Source organism: Felis catus, chromosome B1, assembly GCF_018350175.1.
Source record: "Felis catus isolate Fca126 chromosome B1, F.catus_Fca126_mat1.0, whole genome shotgun sequence".
Taxonomy (NCBI): domain Eukaryota; kingdom Metazoa; phylum Chordata; class Mammalia; order Carnivora; family Felidae; genus Felis; species Felis catus.
In genome coordinates, this window is record NC_058371.1 from 129,241,180 (window position 1) to 129,261,662 (window position 20,483).

The 20,483-nt window shown below is 33.7% G+C and overlaps 1 protein-coding gene across 4 annotated transcripts in view; it reads right to left on the bottom strand.

Annotated features, from left to right (window-relative positions):
* Positions 1-337: 337 nt before the first annotated feature.
* The window catches only part of CCSER1 (coiled-coil serine rich protein 1), a 1,296,004-nt gene continuing 1,275,858 nt past the window's right edge, over positions 338-20,483 (bottom strand). For 3 of the 4 annotated variants that reach the window (XM_011281786.4, XM_045056881.1, XM_023252933.2), the window contains one exon: positions 338-6,971. In XM_011281786.4, the coding sequence (XP_011280088.1) occupies positions 6,486-6,971 (486 nt within the window). In that variant the 3' untranslated portion in view covers positions 338-6,485. The remainder of the gene's footprint in view (positions 6,972-20,483) is intronic. The other variant, XM_019829245.2, reaches the window with a different exon arrangement.

Sequence of the window (20,483 nt, forward strand, 5' to 3'; positions counted from 1 at the left end):
TAAAAAATGGAGAGGAATATAAGCAGAATGAAAAGATTCCACATAGACATGGAAATGAAATGATAGCATCACAATGGTCCCTGGAATAGTGCATATTATTACTGTATATGAGAAACTAAGAAAAGCTCAGTGGCAAAGAAAGTGTAAATTGAAATCATGTCAATTGGCTGATGAAATAAGTGGCCGATTTGCCTCTTCCCAGTCAACACAGCTTTCAAGAATCTAGAAATCATATTGCTTTATGCATAGTGTGAACACATGTGTAAACCAATCTATCACCAAGACAGATTCAGAACAAATTAATGTTATGATGAAAGTAGTCAGGTACCACACAACATACTTGTTGTTTTAAATTTTATTTTGCACAGGAATTATGCATATTTTTCTAATCATGCTTAAGTGCATCAATTTTTTCTCTGAATAGTAGTCAAATGGTGAAATTTCCATTAATCACATTCTCTTATTGGGAAATCAAGAGCCACAAAAGAAATTATACTATGGCATTCAATATTGCTAAAAATTATAATTTCCAGAGTAATTTGCTATTTATTATTTTACTAAATTTTTAGAGAATAGAAAATATGGTTATGTTGTTAAACTCAGGCCCATGTACATTAGAATACATTTTTTCCCTCTAAATATAGGGTCTAGTTAATATTCAAATTCTTTTGGATTCTTGAAAACAAGATTTTGGAAGAGATGATTAATGAGAGATTATATTTTATTCAGAAATTTAGGTATATATGATTAATTATAAAATGTATTTTTATTTAAAAATTCAGGATGAATAAATTTGCATTTCCCATTTTATTTCAACTCCTTCCAAATATTTAAGAAACTTTTAATCAGCTGTAATTTTTGTCCCTATGTGGAAATATCCAGACTAATTTGTAAAGATCTCGTTATTTAGATGTTTATAAAGAACACAAAAGTATTTAATTCAATGATATCTGTATCAATGTCCTCAGAAAATTATGGAAAGAAATAAGATAATCTGAAAACTACATTATTTTTCATCTATCATATGTTTTGCTTATGTTAGATACTTCATTGGCCCTCTATTTTCAAAAATATACAACATAAAATTATGTATTTTTTCCAATTGCCTTCAAGAAAAGAAATTTAGGATGTCAGATTTTCTAGGAGGTAAACTTTAAATACAGTAAGTGCTTTCCTCTCAGGATTCTATATTTATTGATTTAAACATCAATAACTGTTATAAAAATGCTTCCAAATGAGTAGCTTTTTTTTTTTTTTTGCTAAAATAGATCGTTGCTCAGATTTTCTTCCCTAGCAGTATGAATAGAATTTTAAGACTAAAGGAGATTGAGGGCTTATTTGCTTGAATCACTCTGCTTCCTGGGGAGGGAGTCTGCTCTAGAGGTAAGCATAGTATAAATGGAAAGATCAAGGGTTATGGAATCCAATAAAACATGCATGTTGTATGTACTTGGGAAATTACCTACCTTTTTTGATCTATGACATGGGTAAAACAATAGCAACCTCACTAGGTTGTTGTAAACTGAAAATTAATGCTATGGAATGGTTTTTTTTTTGTACCCCCAAAAGCCATATTTTGAAACCTTAACCGCAATGTGATGGTATTGGAAGGAAAATAATTAGGTTTAGATGATGGTGGAGCCATGCGATGGGATTAGTGACCTTAAAAGAGGAGGACATAGCAGGAATGACACAGTTGTCTGCACGGCAGTAACTGAAACTGCTAGCAGTTTGATGTTAGACTTGCCAGCTTCCAGAACTATGGGAAATGTCTGTTGTTTTAGCCACCCAGTCTATAGTCTTTTGTTATATAACCTGAGCTTACAAAACAATGAGGTAATGTTTGGAAAGGATGGTAAGATGTAGAAGCTCCTTTTCTTGAATTTTATGTTCAGGAAGAAAAAGTATGTTTGGTAGATTAAACTGGTAAAGTTAAAGGGACTGAACTGAAACTTCCCTAGAAAGAACCATGATATTCCACATTCTAGATCATTTATTCAGGTCAGAAAACCCACTCTGTATTAGGAATTTTTAGTTGTGTCACAATTTTGTGGGAAATGCTCCAGGTCTTAAAATAGGGTATCCTGCCTTCTTTTCCATATGTAACCAACTGGAAGGTGTATCTTTGAGTTTTGTTTTCAGCCTATTCTATGCGGAACTGCAGCTGGGTTCTGAGCAAGATCAAATTTATTGTAAACAGATTATCGATATGTTTGTGGTTCTGACTGTTGGTGAAAGAACTTGGCACAGCTTAAGATTTGAAAAATAAAAAATTTGGTGATGATGTATGTTAGAGGAGCAGGCTTCTTTGGTTGGTTGATAGTTGGCTGTTTGCTCTTCTGCCATATTGTAATTTAGCTTTGTATAAGACCCCAAACAGCTTATATTTTCTATGATCCCTGCCATGTGTGGAGATATAGCCTAGAGTTGGCATGACAAAGTTAGCTCATGGAAAATGAACAAGATACGAAAAAAGTTTAAATTCCAGGAGGTATAAATTTCCAAAGAATACCTAATGAACGATTACCTGTTTCTTATACTAAACACACAAGAAAACAAACAAAAATATAAAAGACCTGTTGATAATGCCTAGAGTCAACCCCCAGAATGCAATTAAACTCTTGGTATAAATGAATTGGTACTGCATTTAAACAGATGTATCACCCAGGGAAAAGCCTCCACCTTGGGGGATGTGATTTAATCACATGGATGGCAATTACAAACAGCACTTTTAGATATTCCTCTTTCTATTTCTACTTTGAACCACATGAAGTTGTAAGGGCTGCTTTGAAGTGCTTCCTAGTTCTCTAGATATGCAAAATGTACAATTCTGAAAGTGAAAATGTGGGACAAAATTGAGATTATTAGATTATAATTAAAAGATTATACTCGGTATGCCAAGTTACTCACTGTAATGGGTTAATATTTTTGATAATGGGTAAGGTGATGATGAATGTGGAGAAATACTACTTGCCATTCAATAAATTGCTGTTACTGTTCCATCACCAGGTAAGTTAGTAAGAAAGTTCTTGGGAGGACCAGTGGAATGCAGTTATTTATCTTGGGGATGTAGTCCTTCAATACATGATAATTTAAAACTATCAACCTCGGGTGGGGGGAGGGGAAGGTAGTGTCTCTATTAAACACACATAAGTAAGAAATTTTAAAGGTGAAATTTCCCTTGAATTCAATGAATTTTTTCGAATTCAGTAACACTCAGGAAGTAATGACAACAGGCTAGGATTAAACCTTGGAAAATACAGATTACAAACCCAGCATAATCATGAAAATTTGTAAGCGTTTTAAATTAGGTAGTATGGACATGTCTACAAATGTTTAATGTTGACTAGAGGCTTGCTATTTTATTTATAAGTCAATCCTTAAGTGACAAAAACAAGTTGAATAATGTGTGGCTCTAGGTTCTTACCCTGAGCATATTGATACTGGTGGATTCATACCTTTAGCATTGCAGCTACAGTTTTATGGTGTCATTTGCACAAAGACTACGGTGCTCCAAAGAAGCAAAAATAGTTGGAGAGATAATCCACAATTTTGCTATGACTCTGTTAGCATATAAAATTATTCAAAAAAAATCACTGAGTTCATAGAAAGAGTTGCATGTTTCAACAATTACAAAAATGGGAACAGTTTATTTCAGGTGGAAACAGCTTTTCCTCAAGGAAGATCTCTTCTTAACTGTCCTTTGAAACACATTCTAAATTCAGAAGAGACAATTTGCAGCAGAAGTTTTACAGGATTGCTTAGGCTTAGCTACACACACACATGCACAGAAGAAAGAGGAAGGGAAAGAAAAGACAACTGCTTCCATCAGAAAAACAAGCACTTTTTCCCCCTGGTGTCATGTCTTTGGATATGTACCGCCTTGGAGAAATGTATAAATCATTTTTATACATGGAACTGCCTTAGAAAACTAGAGATTTTAGTACAAAGAAATCAGTTTGCTGAAAGAATGCCCACACGCCATTGTTACGAGTTACTATATATACACAAGAGGAACTTACAAAGGACCCCTGTTTTACAGCTACTGATGTACATTAGCATAGTGGGCTTATACCTTCTCCAGGCCTGAGTTACACTTAGTATTACAAATAATATTATAACAATGCTGAAAATACTGATACAAAACAGCTTTAAGATGATATTTCCAAAAAATACCCCTCCTTTTAAAATTGAACTGTTGAATCCAGGTTTTCTTTTTGAATGTTTCAGCTTTAAAAAAGATTTTTCAAGAAAATACTAGTGTTTAAAACATCTCTTAAAATGTCTATTAAATGACAGATTTTCTTAAATAGACTATTTTTTACAAAGCATAATTCAAAAGTCTATCTTTCAAGAAAACAAAACTATAAACTCCAAAAGTCCAAATCAAAAACATTATTTGTGATACATAGTTCTTCCATATCCTGGGAAAAAATCCTTGATTATTTTATCGTGCTAATTTATTTACAGACTTCAAATACTCTAGCAACACACGAACATTCAGGAGAAATGAAGCTGAGTTCCACAATTAATAATCATAATTTTTATCATTTCTTAAATATTGCCCAGCCCTGAATGTATATCTGCTTGAATATTAAGCATCTGAAGTATGGGGGGAGTTTTAGATAGCAGTCTCATTAAGCCGAGCAAATTTCTGTGTGTATTGTTTTCTTGGCAGAATTACAAACACACAAAGAAACAAAACGTTTGGCAAACATTTGACTTGATGCACATGTACCTTCCTTTGGAAAATCATAATTAAAAGCATAACATTTCCACTAGACTCTTTACTCTTACCAATTCAAATCAAAGTGTAAAAAATTATCAAAGTTTAATCATTAAAGCTGGGGGAAATGTAGTGGCTTTTCCCCAAAGTATTGAGCTCAAACCCATTTTTGTATTAAGAGATGCATTTCATACACAGCTTCGATTTAAGCAGATTAGTCAGATGCCATGCTAAAACTGCTATCTTAATTTCCCTTTATTCATTTCATTTGTACATGCTGATGGATTCTATCTTCCAAAGAATGCAAGGGAAACAGATCATGCAGTACGTATGACAACGTCAATTTGCATGGACTATGCCTAATGTGGATAAACTTACTAGCTTTTATCTTTGTACAAGAAAATTGCAGCCCTGATTCTTACTGTTTTAAATCTATTTATTTAATTTATTTATTTACTTATTTATTTCTATAGCTGCATACAGCTCTGTGATTAATGAAACATAAAGTAATTGTTTAGATTTATTGATCTATCTCATGTGCACTTAAGTATAAAACATATCAGGCCTTGTTTGTTAAAGAAAAGTGTTTCCCGTCAAATGACTTTTAAATATTTCTGTTAGAGATTTATTTCTAAGATCAAATTGCCAAAGTTGACATATATTTTACTTTTTCTTCTAAATCTAGATGACTGAATTGTCAGAATAGTGTATACTGGGCTACCAAAAAACTGACTTTCTGTTCCTCAACTCATCATGTAGAGTCATTGATATGCAATGGGCAAAACTGGACATACATAAAAATAAGCGAAAATGTTAAAAAAATACAAAGAAAGTGAAATAAAATGGTTTTCTTAGAATGTTCCATCCTTCATATTTTAAAAAATACACTGATACTGCCATGACAGTGACTCAAAGAGTACAGCATGTCACGCTTTATGCATCATTTGACAAAATTCAGTCAACTTTACCACCTCACTGTGTTATATCATACTATTTCAACATCTATAGCAAAATGGGAAGCAAAAATTTTTCAAAGATCAGAGCTGTCATTCTCTATTTGGATAGCAATTACTCAGTCTGAAATCCTTTGTGAACCAGTATGAACTAAACATTTAGAGGATAAAAGAAATAGCCATTTCCCCCTTAATAGTATGGCAAGATAAGCTTGAATGTATGTAATAGAGAGACAAATGTGTCTCTAGGTTACATGCAAGCAAGCTTCATTCTTGAAATAAATACACATCAAATATAAGACTTTAAAATCCCTCTTTTCTTCTCCTTCTATTAACTATGTAATTTAAAATTCTTTACAGTTCCTTTACCTATTTATTCCTCACGTCTATTTTCACAGTAACACCATTAAGTAAACAGAGTGCTATTTGATATTACCTTCTGAAACGTCAATGCAGATAAGTGACTGATAAAGATAAATTATGGACTATATAAACCAACAAGATGGTCCCATTTATTATATATATATGTATATATATATATATGTTTATATATATATATGTTTATATATATACATATATATAAACACATATATATATATATATATATGTCTTCAATGCTATTAAACCTAATTCAATTAACATGCCTGAACCTTCATTCTAAAAAAAAAAAAAAAAAAAAGTGCACAATTCTTTGTTTATAACTAAAAATAAAAAAGTAGTAAGAATGTGACAATTTAAATGTGAGCTATGCACGAGAAACACTAACCATCCTTACCCTACCCAGAGACGGGAACAGGGTGATTTAATTACCCATCCTGCTGGCCTAGAGTTTGCAGCTCCGTGGTGTGTAAATTGTGATGGAGGAAAACATTCTTCCTGCTGTACATGTGTAAAGAGATTGGCCCTCTGGGTGGTTGTCCAAACCTTCCTGTGAATGTTGAATGCTGTCGGGCCACAACAGCTGGGTCCTTTGGTTTCTCTGAGAAGGCAGAGGGCCCTTCGGTCTTAGCTGTTGGCTTCAGAGAGTTTTGCCCTCCAGTGGCCCGTAAATTCTGGGTGACCTCTGATGTGAGGGTTTCATAAGTTCCTCTTGAGTGTTTGATAACTTCCACTAGTTCCTTGTCCTTCAAAAAATTACTTAAACATAGACTTGATAGTTGACAGGTCTTACTTTTGTAGGGGCTTGTCTGGTCAGCTGCTGTGTATCTAAAACGGTCCTCGGTGGGAGTATGCATTGCTTTTCTGTCCCTTGTGCTGAGACTTTGGCTCACAATTCGATTTCGATATGTAGCCTAAAGACACAGAAAGGAAAAGATGTCTTTAAAAAATACATTCATAGCATACATCGAATACAGAGTGGTATTTTCACATTTGTGTACGAAACTAAATTTTCAACAAGACTTAATACATATATATATATATATATATATATATACACACATATATATGTACACATATATATACATATGTATACATATGTATATATATGTGTATATATATATTTCATGAGATTAAACTTCCCAGTGCAGTACTGCTACAAATTGTGGTTAAATGGATAATTTACTATAAAAGACATTTTTTAAAATAGTTTTTTTTTTTTGGAGCAGTTTAGTTTTACAACAAAATTGAAAGTACAGAGATTTCTCTTATACCCCCTGCTCCACACAATCATAATCTCCCCCATTATCAACATCAGTCACCAGAATGGTACATTTTTTTTTCACCAATGATAAAACTACAGTGACACATATTTAATACAAGTCCATAGTTTACCTTAGGGTTCACTCTATGAGCTGCACATTCTATGGGTTTGAACAAATTTATAATGACACTTACCTATTAAAATATCATACAGACTACTTTCACCGCCTAAAAATCCTATGTGCTCTGCCTAATAATCTCTTACTTCTCCCCTGAACCCTGGGAACCACTGATCTTTTTATTGTCTCCATAGCTTTGCCTTTTCCACTATGCTGTATAGTTGCAATTATACAGTATGTATGTAGTCTTTTCAGGTTGGCTTATTTCATTTAGCAACATGTATCTAAATTTCCCTCATGTCTTTTCATGGCTTGATAGCTTATTTCTTTTTAGTGTTGAACTAAAAGGCCTTTTGAAATTTGTTTAATTTCCTAAATTTGAATTCTATAGTTTTATCTGAGGATTCAGATTACTTTACTAAGTAATACACACTCCTAAATGAGGCTAATCATTTTTGTTGAATGTAAAATATTTAAGTATATCCTAAGAGAGTTTTAGAACTGCCAGTATCATGATTTGTATCAGCAAGGTGGTAACCTAGAAAATTAAGGAACCAAAAACGAAGTCACTACACAGACCTAAGGAGAACAACAGAACACTTAGAAAAAATTTCAGCAGGGGTTTAACTTAGACTTTTGGTTGTACTTTGTTAATCAGAAAAAATCTGGCCAATGAGTATATACTATCTTCTTCCTCACAAGAACTTTGTATTATAATGATAGAAACAAGGCATGGGGGCTCCTGGGTGGCTCAGTCAGTAAGCTTTTGACTCTTGGTCTCAGCTCAGGTCACGATCTTGCTGTTTGTGGATTCAAGACCCGCATGGGGCTCTGCCTTGGCAACGCAGAGCCTGCTCTCCCTCTGTCTCTGCCCCTTCCCCACGTGTGATGCCTCTATCTCTCTCAAAATAAACAAACTTAAAAAAATAAAGAAACAAGGCATAGCTCATTGAATCATGGTACAGAGGAAGCAAAGATTATAAGCTGGCACCAGAAATCCTTTTGAAGAGAGCCCTGGCTTGGTTTAGAAACATAAGCCGAGATAGAAATTGACGAGCTGGTTTACAGCTTCAGAGGCAAAAAGTGATAGATGTATTGCATTATGTAGAAAGAGGAAAGAGAAGAGTGTAGAGTAACGCAGCAGGATGGTACACAAGGTGCTGAGGAAGCCAATGAAAATTTCTTCATATTTGCCATCTAGATGGTGTTATTTTAAATACTTATCATTTCATTGATCCCTAGAAAACCATTTCTCCAAAAGTGATCTCTGTATTGAGTCCCAATTTGCTTATCCAGCTGTCATCACTTTGATTAATTAAATATATTGGACATAAAACCAAATCAAACTTGATTCTGAAACCTATTCTTCCCCAAATGCCCTCATTCTCAATAAATGGTGGCACTATCAAGCCAACACCTGAAAATTACCTTTGCTTTCTCTTTTCCTCATGTCCCTTTAAATCAAGTTCTTGCTGATGTGCTGCAAAAATGCAACCTCAAGTCATCCACTTTTCTTACATACACCCTATCTTCCTAACTCAATTCTCTGGCACATATTAAGCATTTAAGAAATGCTGAATAAAGTTTATCTGCTTGAGATAATACTTAGTGAGTATATATTATATTCCAAGCATTAGTCTAGTACTCTTACATATTTAATTGTCACAAGAGTCTTTTGAGGTAGCTTTTATTATCCCTATTACAGGCATACCTTGGAGATGCTGCAGGTTTAATTCCAGACCACTGCAATAAAGCTAATATCACAATAAACAAGTCAAATGATTTTTTTTAGTTCCCAGTGCATACAAAATAATGGTACACAATAGTCTATTAAGTATGTAATAGCATTCTGTCTAAAAAAAACAATGTGTATATATTCACTAAAAATATTTTATTGCTAAAAAATTCTAACCGTCTTCTAAGCTTTCAGGGAGTGGATTTTTTTTTTTTTTTTTTTTTTTTTTTTTTTTTTTTTTTTTTTTTGCTGGTGGAAGGTCTTGCTCTGACATTGCTGGCTGTTGACTTAGGGTGGTTGTTGCTCAAGGTTGGAGTGACCAGCCACTTCTTAAAATAAGACAATGAAGTTTGTTGCACTGATAGACTCTTCGTTTCACAAATTATTTCTCCATCCCATGTCATGTTGTTTCATAGCATTTTACTCACAGAACTTGTTTCAAAATTGGAGTCAATTCTCTAAAATCCTGCTGCTGCTTTGTCAACTAAGTTTATGTAATATTCTATATCCTATGCTGTCATTATAACAGTTTCATAGCATCTTCACCAGAAGTAGTTTCTATCTCAAGAAACTGCTTTCTTTGCTCATCCATAAGAAGCAACTCTTCATACATTAAAGTTTTATCATGCGATTTCAGCAATTCAGTCACATTCAGTCTCCAATTCTGATTCTAGCTCTCTTGCTATTTCCACCACATCTGCACTTACTTCCTTCACTCAAGTCTTGAAGCCCTCAGTCATCCATGAGGGTTGGAATCAACTTCTTGAAAACTCCTGTTAATGTTGACTTTTTACCTCTTCCCATGAACCATGAATATTCTTAAAGACTTTTGGAATGGTGAATACTTTCCATAAGGTTTTCAATGGATATGCCAAGATCCATCAGAGGAATCACTATTTATAGCAGCAGCTATAGCTTTACAAGATGTATTTCTTAAATAATGAGACTTGAAAGTTGAAATGACTCCTTGATCCATGGGCTGCAAAATGGATGTTGTGTTAGCAGGTATAAAAACATCAATCCCGTTGTTGCATATCTCCAACAGAGCTCTTGAATGACCAGTTGCATTGTCAATGGTTATTTCAAAAGGAATTTTTTTTTTCTGACTCTAGGTCTCAACAGTGGGCTTAAAATATTCACTAAGTCATGCTGTAGACAGATGTACTGTCATCCAAGCTTTGTTGTTCCACTTATAGAGCACAGGCAGACTATATTTCATATAAGTTTTAAAGTTCCTAGGATTTTCAGAATGGTAACAGAGCACTGGTTTCAACTTGAAGTCACCAGCTGCATTAGCCCCTAACAAGAGAGTCAGCCTGTCCTTTGAAGGTTTGAAGCCAGGGATCGACTTCTCCTCGCTAGCACTGAAAATCCTAGATGGCATCTTCTTTCAATAGAAGACTGTTTGACTACATTGAAAGTCTGTTGTTTGGTATAGCTACCTTCACTCATTATCTGAGCTAGATCTTCTAGATAACTTGCTAGAACTTCTAAGTCAGCACTTGCTGCCTCACCTTGCACTTCGATATTATAGAAATGGTTTCTTTTCTTAAACCTCAATAACCAGACTCTTGTAATTTCATACTTTTCTTCTTCAGCTTCCTTACCTCTCAGCCTTCACAGAATTGAAGAAAGTCGGGGCCTTGCTGGGGATTAGGCTGTGGCTTAAGGGAATGTTGTAGCTGGCTTGATCTTCATCTCAGACCACTAAAGCTTTCTCCATATAAGCAATAAGTTTATTTCACTTTTTTTTAATCATTCATGTGGTTACTTGTGTAGCACTTTTATTTATTATTATTATTATTTATTTTAGAGCATGCAGAGTGGGGGAAGAGGGGCAGAGGGAGAGAGAGAATTTTAAGCAGGCTCCACGTTCAGGACCAGCTGGACACAGACCTCAGGATCATGACCTGAGCAGAAATCAAGAGTTGGGCACTAAACCGACTGAGCCACCCAGGTGCATTTAATTTCCTTCAAGAAGTTTTCCTTTACAGTCACAATTCAGCTGTTTGGCAAGAGACTGTGCAGTCAGGCTCTCTTGGCTTTCCATGTGTCCTCTTCACTAAGCTTAGTCATTTCTAGATTTTGATATAAGTTGAGAGATGTGCAACTCTTTCTTTACCTTGGCCATTTGGAGGCCACTGTAGTGTTACTAATTGTCATAATTTCAATACTGTTGTGTCCCAGGGAATAGGGAGGCTCAAGGACAGGGGGAGAGAGTTGAGGGAGTGGCTGGTTGGCAAAACAGTCAGAACACACACAATATTTATCATTTCCCATCTTATATAAGTGCAGTTTGTGGCATCCTAAAAATACAACACTAATCATAGAGGACGAGGACAAATATAAAAACAATGACTATTTTAAAATATTGCAAGATTACAAAAATGTGACACAGAGACAGAAAGTGAGCAAATGATGTTGGAAGAATGGTACTCATGGAATGGCTCGTGCAGCACAAAGCTTCAATTTGTAAAAAATGTGAAGTGCAATGAAACAAGGTATGGATGTATATTGAGTGGAAAATGGAAGTACAGTGAGTTTGTATCCCTGCAGATAGTGTGGGATAGACAGTCTGCTTGATTTAACACCAGTTACTGGCCTCCCAGTATTCCCACATATTTCTAAAATGTATCACAACTTAATAAAATTTGCTAAAATACATACAGAACAATACTGTAACTTAAACTCATGCTTGAAGATTATCATTAATGAGATGAATCTCCCCAATTGTCCATAAAACTAGAGCATGTTAGGGGATATCTTCAGGCTGTCCTTATACTCCGTGATTTCAAATTGAGATATTTTGCTAAACATTCCTTTTCTCTTTCTTTCTTTTTAAATACTGTCTTCAGGGGCGCCTGGGTTGCTCAGTTGGTTAAGCGTCTGACTTCAGCTCAGGTCACGATCTCACAGTTGGTGAGTTTGTGCCCCGTGTCAGGCTCTGTGCTGACAACTCAGAGCCTGGAGTCTGCTTCAGATTCTGTGTCTCCCTCTCTCTCTGCCCCTCCCCCACTCGTGCTCGCTCGCTCTCTCTCTCTCTCTCTCTCTCAAAAATAAACATTTAAAAAATACTTCTTCAGGTTTGTAGTAAACCTGAAGGTTTGTGATTTTAACTTTCTTACCTTTATATTTTTCTTTAATTTCAGTATAGTTATTATACAAGGTTATATTAGTTGCTGATGTACAATACAATGATTCAGCGGTGCCTCAGTGGTGCAGTTAAGTGTCCACCTCTTGATCTTAGCTCAGGTCATGATCTTGTGGCTCCTGAGTTTGAGTCCTGCGACCAAGAGCCTGCTTGGGATTCTGTCTCTACTTCACCCTACCTTCCCCCCACTTGTGCGTGTATGCACTCTCTCTCTCATTCTCTCAAAAATAAACATTAAAAAATACAATAATTCAACGTTCCATATATTAGTGCTAACCAAGATATGTATACTCTTAATCCGCTTCACCTATTTCACCCATCTCCCCACATATCTCCCCTTAGGTAACCCACTGTTAGTACCCTATAGCTAAAAGTCTGCATTTTTTTTCTTTTTCTTTCTTTTTTCCTTTGCTTTCTTTCTTAAAATCCACATATAAATGAAATCATATGGAATTTTTCTTCCTCTGATTAGCTTATTGTGCTTAGCATTAAACTCTCTAGATCCATCTATGCTGTTGTAAATGGCAGGATTTCATTCCCTTTAACGACTGGATAGTACTCTAGATCTATACCACATCTTCTTTATCTATTTATCTATGGATTGATACTTGGGTTGCTTCCATAATTAGGTTATTATAAATAATGCAATAAACATAGGAGTGCATTTATCTCTTTAAATTAGTGTTTTCAGTAAATACCCAATAGTGCAATTACTGGATCATAGGGTAGTTCTTTTTTTTTTTTTTTTTTTTTAATTTTTGAGGACCCTCCATACTGTCTTCCAAAGTGGCTGTACCAGTCTGCATTCCCAAAAACAGTGCAAGATGGTTCCTTTTTCTTCACATCCTTGCCAACACCTGTTGTTTCTTGTGTTTTCAATTTTAGTTATGCTGACAAGTATAAGGTGATATCTTATAGTTTTGATTTGCATTTCCCTGATGTTGAGAAATGTTGAGCATCTTTTCATGTGTTTGTTGGCCATTTGTATGTCTTCTTTAGAGAAATGTCTGTCATGTCTTCTGGATTTTTTTATTTTTTGGATTTTTTTTTATTTGGATTATTTTGGGGGGATTATTTAATTTTAGGGGTGTTGTAGAAGACTTGTAGAAGTTCTTTATATATTTTGGATACTAATCCTTTGTTGGATCTATCCTATTCACTAGGTTGCTTTTTAGTTTTGTTTGTTGTTTCCTTCTGCTGTGCAGAATCTTTTTAATTTTATGTAGTCCCTATAGTTTATTTTTGCTTTTGTTTCCTTTGCCTCAGAAGACCTATCCAGAAAGAAGCTGTTACAATAGATATCCAGAGGAATTATTGCGTCTAATCCCTTTTAGGATTTTTATGGTTTCAGGTCTCACATTTAGGTCTTCAATCCATTTTGAGCTTATTTTTGTGTATGGCATTAGATAGTGGTCCAGTTTCATTCCTTTGCATGTAGCTGTCTGGTTTTCACACCACCATTTGTTGAAGAGTGCCTTTTACACACTGCATATGCTTACTTCCCATGTTGAAGATTAATTGACCATACAATGATCTGTGAATTTCAGGGCTTTCAATTCTGTTCCATTGATCTAAGTGTGTTGTGGCAGTACCATACTGTTTTGATTACTACAGCTATGTAGTATAACTTGACATCTAGAATTGTGATACCTCCAGTTTTGTTTTTCTTTTTCAAAATTGCTTTGGCTATTTGGTTCTTTTGTGGTTCATTCAAATTTTAGAGTGGTTTGTTCTACTTCTGTGAAAAATACTATTGGTGTTTTCATAGGGATTGCATTAAATCTATGGATTGCTTTGGGTAGTATATATTATCAGACATTTTAACAATACTTGTTCTTCCAGTCTGTAAGCACAGAATATCTTTCCATTTGTGCCATCCTCAATTTCTTTCATTGATGTTTTATACCTCTCAGAGTATAGGCATTTCACCTCCTTGGTTAAGTTTATTTCTATGTATTTTATTATTTTTTTTGCTGCAATTGTAAATGGGATTGTTTTCTTAATTTCTCTTTCTGCTGCTTCATTATTACTGTATAGAAATGCAACAGATTTCTGTACAATGATCTTGTGTCATGTGAACTCAGTGAATTCACTTATCAGTTCTAGTTGTTTTTGGTGTAATCTTCTCAGGTTTTGTATATAGAGTATCATATGATCAGCAAATAGTGAAAGTTTTACCTCTCTCTTACCAATTTGGACACCTTTTATTTCTTTTTGTTGTCTGATTGCTAAATCTAGGACTTCTAGTACTATGTTGCATAAAAGTAGTGAGAGTGAACATTCTTGTCTTGTTCATGATCTCAGAAGAAAAGTTCTCAGTTTGTCCCCATTGAGTTTAATGTTAGCTGTGGGTTTTTCATACATGGCCTTTATTATGTTGAGATATGTTCCTGTAAACCTACTTTGGTGAGGGTTTTTACCATGAATGGATGTTGTACTTTGTCAAATGCTTTTTCTCCATCTACTGAAATGATCATATTTTTTTCATTTTTTTTTCATTTTTTTCATTGATGTGATGTATACATTGATGGATTTGCAAATATGGAACCACTCTATATCCCAATAAAAAATTCCACTTGATCATGGTGAATGATTTTTTTAAATATATTGTTGGATTCAGTTTGAAAATATTTTGTTGAGTATTTTTGCATTTATGTCCATGAGAAATATTTGCCTGTAGTTCTCTGTTTTTTGTGTGGTCTTTATCTGGTTTTGGTATCAGTGTAATGCTGGCTTCATGTAATGAATTCAGATATTTTGCTCTCTCTTCTGCTTTTTGGGAAAAAAAAATGAGAAGACTAGGTGTCAACTCTTCTTTAAATATTTGGAAGAATTGGCCTGTGAAGATACCTGCTCCTGGATTTTTGCTTGTTGGAAGTTTTTTGATTACTGATTCAATTTCATTGCTGGTAATCAGTCTGCTCAAAGTTTCTATTTCTTACTGCTTCAGTTTTGGTATGTTGAATGTTTCTAAGAATTTATCCACTTCTTCTAGGTTGTCCAATTTGTTAGTATATAATTTAATAATATTCTTTTATAATCCTTTGTATCTCTGTGCTATTGGTTGTTATTTCTGCTCTTGCATTTCTGATTTTGTTTGAGTGTTCTCTATTTTTAATGAGTCTGGCTAGAAGTTTATCAGTTTTATTCTTTTCAAAGAAACATCTCCTGGCTTAATCAGTTTGTTCTATTGGGTTGTTTTCTTTCTTTCTTTCTTTCTTTCTTTCTTTCTTTCTTTCTTTCTTTCTTTCTTTCTTTCTTGTTTTCTCTCTCTTTCTTTCTTTCGTTTTTTGTTTAGTTTCTATATCATTTATTTCTTCTCTAATCTTTGTTTCCTCCCTTCTGCTAGTTTAGGGGTTTCTTGTTGTTTTGTAGCTTATTCAGGTGTAAGGTTAATTCATTTATTTGAGGTATTTCATGCTTCTTGAGGTAGCCTTGTATCACTATAAACTCTTTTTAGAACAAATTTTGTTGTATCCCAAACATTTTGGAGCATTGTGTTTTCATTTTCATTTGTCTCCATGTATTGTCTTTTAATTTCCCCTTTGATTTCTTGGTTGACAGACTCATTGTTTAGTAGCATGTTAGTTATTATCTATGTGTTTGTGCTCTTTCCAAATTAGTTTCTTGTGGTTGATATCAAGTTTTATATAGCCTTGTGGTAAAAAAACAAACAAACAAATAAAAAACATGGTGTGACTTTAATCTTTTGAATCTTGAATCTGTTGAGACTTGCTTCATGGCCTACTATGTGATCTATTCTGGAGAATGTCCCATGAGTGCTTGACAAGTATGTTTATTGTGCTATTTTTTTTATGGAATGTTCTGAATATATCTGTTAAATCCATCTGACCCACTGTGTCATTCAAAGCCACTGCCTTATTGGTTTTCTGTTTGGATGATCTGATTGATGTAAGTAGGGTGTTAAATTCTCCTACTATTATTATATTAGTATCAATTAGTTTCTTCATGTTTGTTATTACTATTTTATGCATTTGGATGTTTTCATGTTAGGGGCATAAATATTTACAATTGTTATACCTTTTTACTGTGTTTTCCCATTTATGGATATATAGTGTCCTTCTTTATCTCTTGTGACAATGTTTGTTTTAAAATCTATTTGTGTGAAATAAATATTGCTACCCTTGCTTTCTTTTGACATGCATTTGCATGTTAAACATTTCTTCATTCCCTCACTTTCAATCTGCATGTGTCTTTAGGTCTGTCTCTTCTGGGCAGCATATAAGTGGTTTTTTTGTTTGTTTGTTTTTTTAATCCATTCTGTCACCCTGTGTCTTTTCATTGGAGCATTAATTATTGATAGGTATGCTTGTCTTGCCATATTGCTACTTGTTTTGTGGTTTGTTTTTTTTTGTAGTTTTCATTTGTTTCTTCTCTTGCTCTCTTCTGTCACCATCAGTTGGCCTTCTTTAGTGATATACTTGGATTCCTTTCTCTTTGTTTTTTGCATATCTATTATTAGTTTTTGATTTGTGGTTACCATTAGGTTTGTATATAACATCTTCTGCATATAGCTGTTTGTAATGAGTTTATGATCACTTAAGTTTGAGCCCATTCTTTACTCCTCTCCCCACCACGTTTTAGGTATATGTTGTTATACTTTACATCATTGTATTTTTGGTTCCTTTTTTAGCTCCAATGTTACTTTGTGCATTTGAGACTTCTCTTGCTTCTTGAGGTAAGCTTGACTTGCTATATACCTCCTTCTTAAGACTGCCTTCGCTGAATCCCAAAGGTTCTAGAGTGTCATGTTTTCATTTTCATTTGCTTTCATGTATTTTTTTAAAATTTCTCTTTAATTTCCCAGAAAAACCAATTAATTCTTTAGTAGGGTGTTAACCTCCATATATTTGTGGTTTTCCCAAATTTTTTCTTGTGGTTGGCTTCAAATTTCATAGTGTTGTGGTATGAAAATATGCATGGTATGATCCCAAATTTTTGTACTTGTGGATGCCTGATTTGTGATCCAGTATGTGATGAATTCCGGAGAATGTTCCATGTGCACATGAGAAGAATGTGCATTCTGCCACTTTAGGATGAAATATTCTGAATATATCTGTTAAATCCATCTGGTCTAGGTATCACTCAAAGCAATTGTTTACTTGTTGATTTTTCTGCTTAAACAATCTATCCATTCCTATAAGTAGGGTTTTAAAATCCCCTACTATTATAGTAGTATTATGATGATTTTCTTTATATTCATAGTTGTCCTCAATTAGGCAAGTGGTTTGGAGCTTTATACTCTTGCATCAACTAGTTATTGGACATTGGCAGCCGCTGGGAAAGGGATGTAACCTTTTCTCTTTTCTTTTCTTTTCTTTTCTTTTCTTTTCTTTTCTTTTCTTTTTTTTCTTTTTTCTTTTTCTTTTCTTTCCTCTCTTCTTATTTGAGGGAAAAGTCCCCAAGAGGAACTTATTTTTTAAGTGCTATTAGCTGCCAACATTAGATCTTAAAGACACGAACATTCATTCAATTCTCTTCCAATTCTACATTTAGAATATAAAATTTTACATGTTTTGGAACATGTTTAGACAAACATAGGAAAGATACTCTTGAATCAAAATACAAAAATATACTTTGGCACATATATATTTGTATATTGTTACCCTGGCACAGATGGAAATAATTTCCTAAACATGCTGCTAATTGATGTTAATTCCTTCTGAAGCTCTTTGGGATCATATCCGCCAAAGAGAATTTTCAGTACATATGCCTAGCCACATCTTTCTCAAAACTAGAATTAAATTAAATTATACTCACATAATTGTTAGTTTTTAGATGTTTAATTATCAAATAACTATTTTATTATCTATTCCTAAACTTCCTAGAAGATTAATGGATGGCAAATTTAATGATTAATCAGTCAAATGTGAACATTACAATACAGTGAGTTTTATTTCCCTATAATTTTTTTCTCTAATTTCTTCACTGGAGCCATACACTCTGCATTTTATTGAATTTAAGGTGATGGATTTTAAAACACATTATTTTATATACTATTAAGAAAAGTAAAACAAAAAAATTAAAACAAAACACATGATGCTAATTAAAAACAAATGAAAACCATGTTAACTTCCTTATTACAACTGGTGTGACCTATCAACCCATCACACCAGCCTCTTAATGTATTTTCTTTTGTCTTCAGTTCATTTTCTTAGGTTTAATAGATAGTCCTTTTGCATTTATCTCAATGATATAGCTTTGTTAGATATGATGATATTCTCTTTTTACATTTCATAAAGCATTTTGTTTCTGAAGGGAGTATGGAATTGAAGGCATGGTATGCCTTTCCATTTGTTTGTGTTGTCTTCACTTTCTTTCATTAATGTCCTCTAGTTTTCAGAGTATAGTTCCCCCCCCCCATTGGTTAAGTTTATTCCTAAGTATTTGTTATTTTTGGTGTAATTGGAAATGAGTTGTTTTCTTAATTTATTTCCGCTACTTTGTTATTAGTGTATAGAATTGCAACAGATATCTGTATATTAATTTTGTATCCTGCAACTTTACTGAATTCACTTATCAGTTTTTTAGGTTTTTGGTGGAGTCTTTAGGGTTTTCTATATATAGTATCATGTTTTCTGCAAATAGAAATGGTTTTACTGCTTCTTTACCAATTTGGATGCCTTTAATTTCTTTTTCTTGTCTGATTGCTGCAGTGAGGAATTCCAGTACTATGTTGAATAAAAACAGTGAAAGTGGACATCCTTGTATTGTTCTTGAACTTAGGGGAAAAGCTTTCAGTTTTTCAACATTGAGTTTGATGTTAGTTGTGGGTTTTGCATATATGGCTGTTATTATGTTAAGGTATGGCCCCTCTAAACTTGTTGAGAGTTGTCATGAATAGATGTTGTACTTTATAAAATGCTTTTTCTTCATCTAATGCAATGATCATAGGGTTTTATCATTCTTCGTATTATTATGATGTATCTCATTGACTTGAGAATATTGAACCACCACTGCATACCTAGAATAAATCCCACTTGATCATAAGTGATTTTTTAATACATTGTTAAATTTGGTTTGCTAATACTTTGCTGAGGATTTTTTTTGTCCGTGTTCATTAGAAATACTGGCCTGTAATTTACTTTTTGTAGTTTCTCTGTGTCTTTGGTTCTGGTATCAGGGTAATTCTGGCCTCATACAATGAAATTGTAAGTTTTTCATCCTCATTTTGGAAAATATTTTTTGGAATAGTTTGAGAAGAATACGCATTAACTCTTCCTTAAATGTTTAGTAGAATTCACCTGTGAAGGCATCTGGTCTTGGACTTTTGTTTGTCAGTAATTTTTTGCTTAGTGCTTTAATTTCATAAATTAGTAATTGGTCTGTTCAAGTGATCTATTTCTTCCTAATTTAGTTTTAGAAGATTGTGCATTTCTATGAATTTATTCCTTCTAGGTTGTCCAATTTGTTGGCATATAATTTTTCATAATATTCTGTTATAATGCTTTATATTTTGAATCCTCTCCCTTTTTTCCTTGAGAAATCTGGCTAAAGGTTATCAATTTTATCTTTCCTGAGAACCAGCTCCTGGCTTCATTAATCTTTTCTATTGTATTTGTAGTCTCAGTTTCATTTATTTCTGCACTAACCTTTATTATTTCTTTCTTTCTACTAGCCTTGGGCTTTGTTTGTTCTTCTTTTCTAGCTCCTTTGGGTGTAAATTTAGGTTGTTTGAGATTTTTCTTGTTTCTTGAGGTAGGCATATATCACTATAAAATTACCTCTTAGAACTGCTTTTGCTGTATTCCAAAGATTTTGAACCACTTTGTTCTCATTTTCATTTGTTTCCATGTATTTTTCTTATTTCCTCTTTGATTTTTTTGGTTGATTTTTTTCATTGCTAAATACCATATGGTTTCCCTTTTGTTTTTGTGTTCCTTTTCAGAATTTTTCTTGTAATTGATTTCCAGTTTCATACTAAAGTCAGAAAAAAATCTTGATATGATTTGATATGATTTTGCTCTTATTAATTAAGACTTGTTTTGTGGCCTAACATGGGAAACATTTCTGAAGAATATTGTATGTGACCTTGGAAATAATGTGTTCTGCTGTTTTGGATTCTGTATATATCTGTTAGGTCCATCTTGTCTGATATGTTGCTCAAAGCCACTGTTTTCTTATTGGTTTTCTGTCT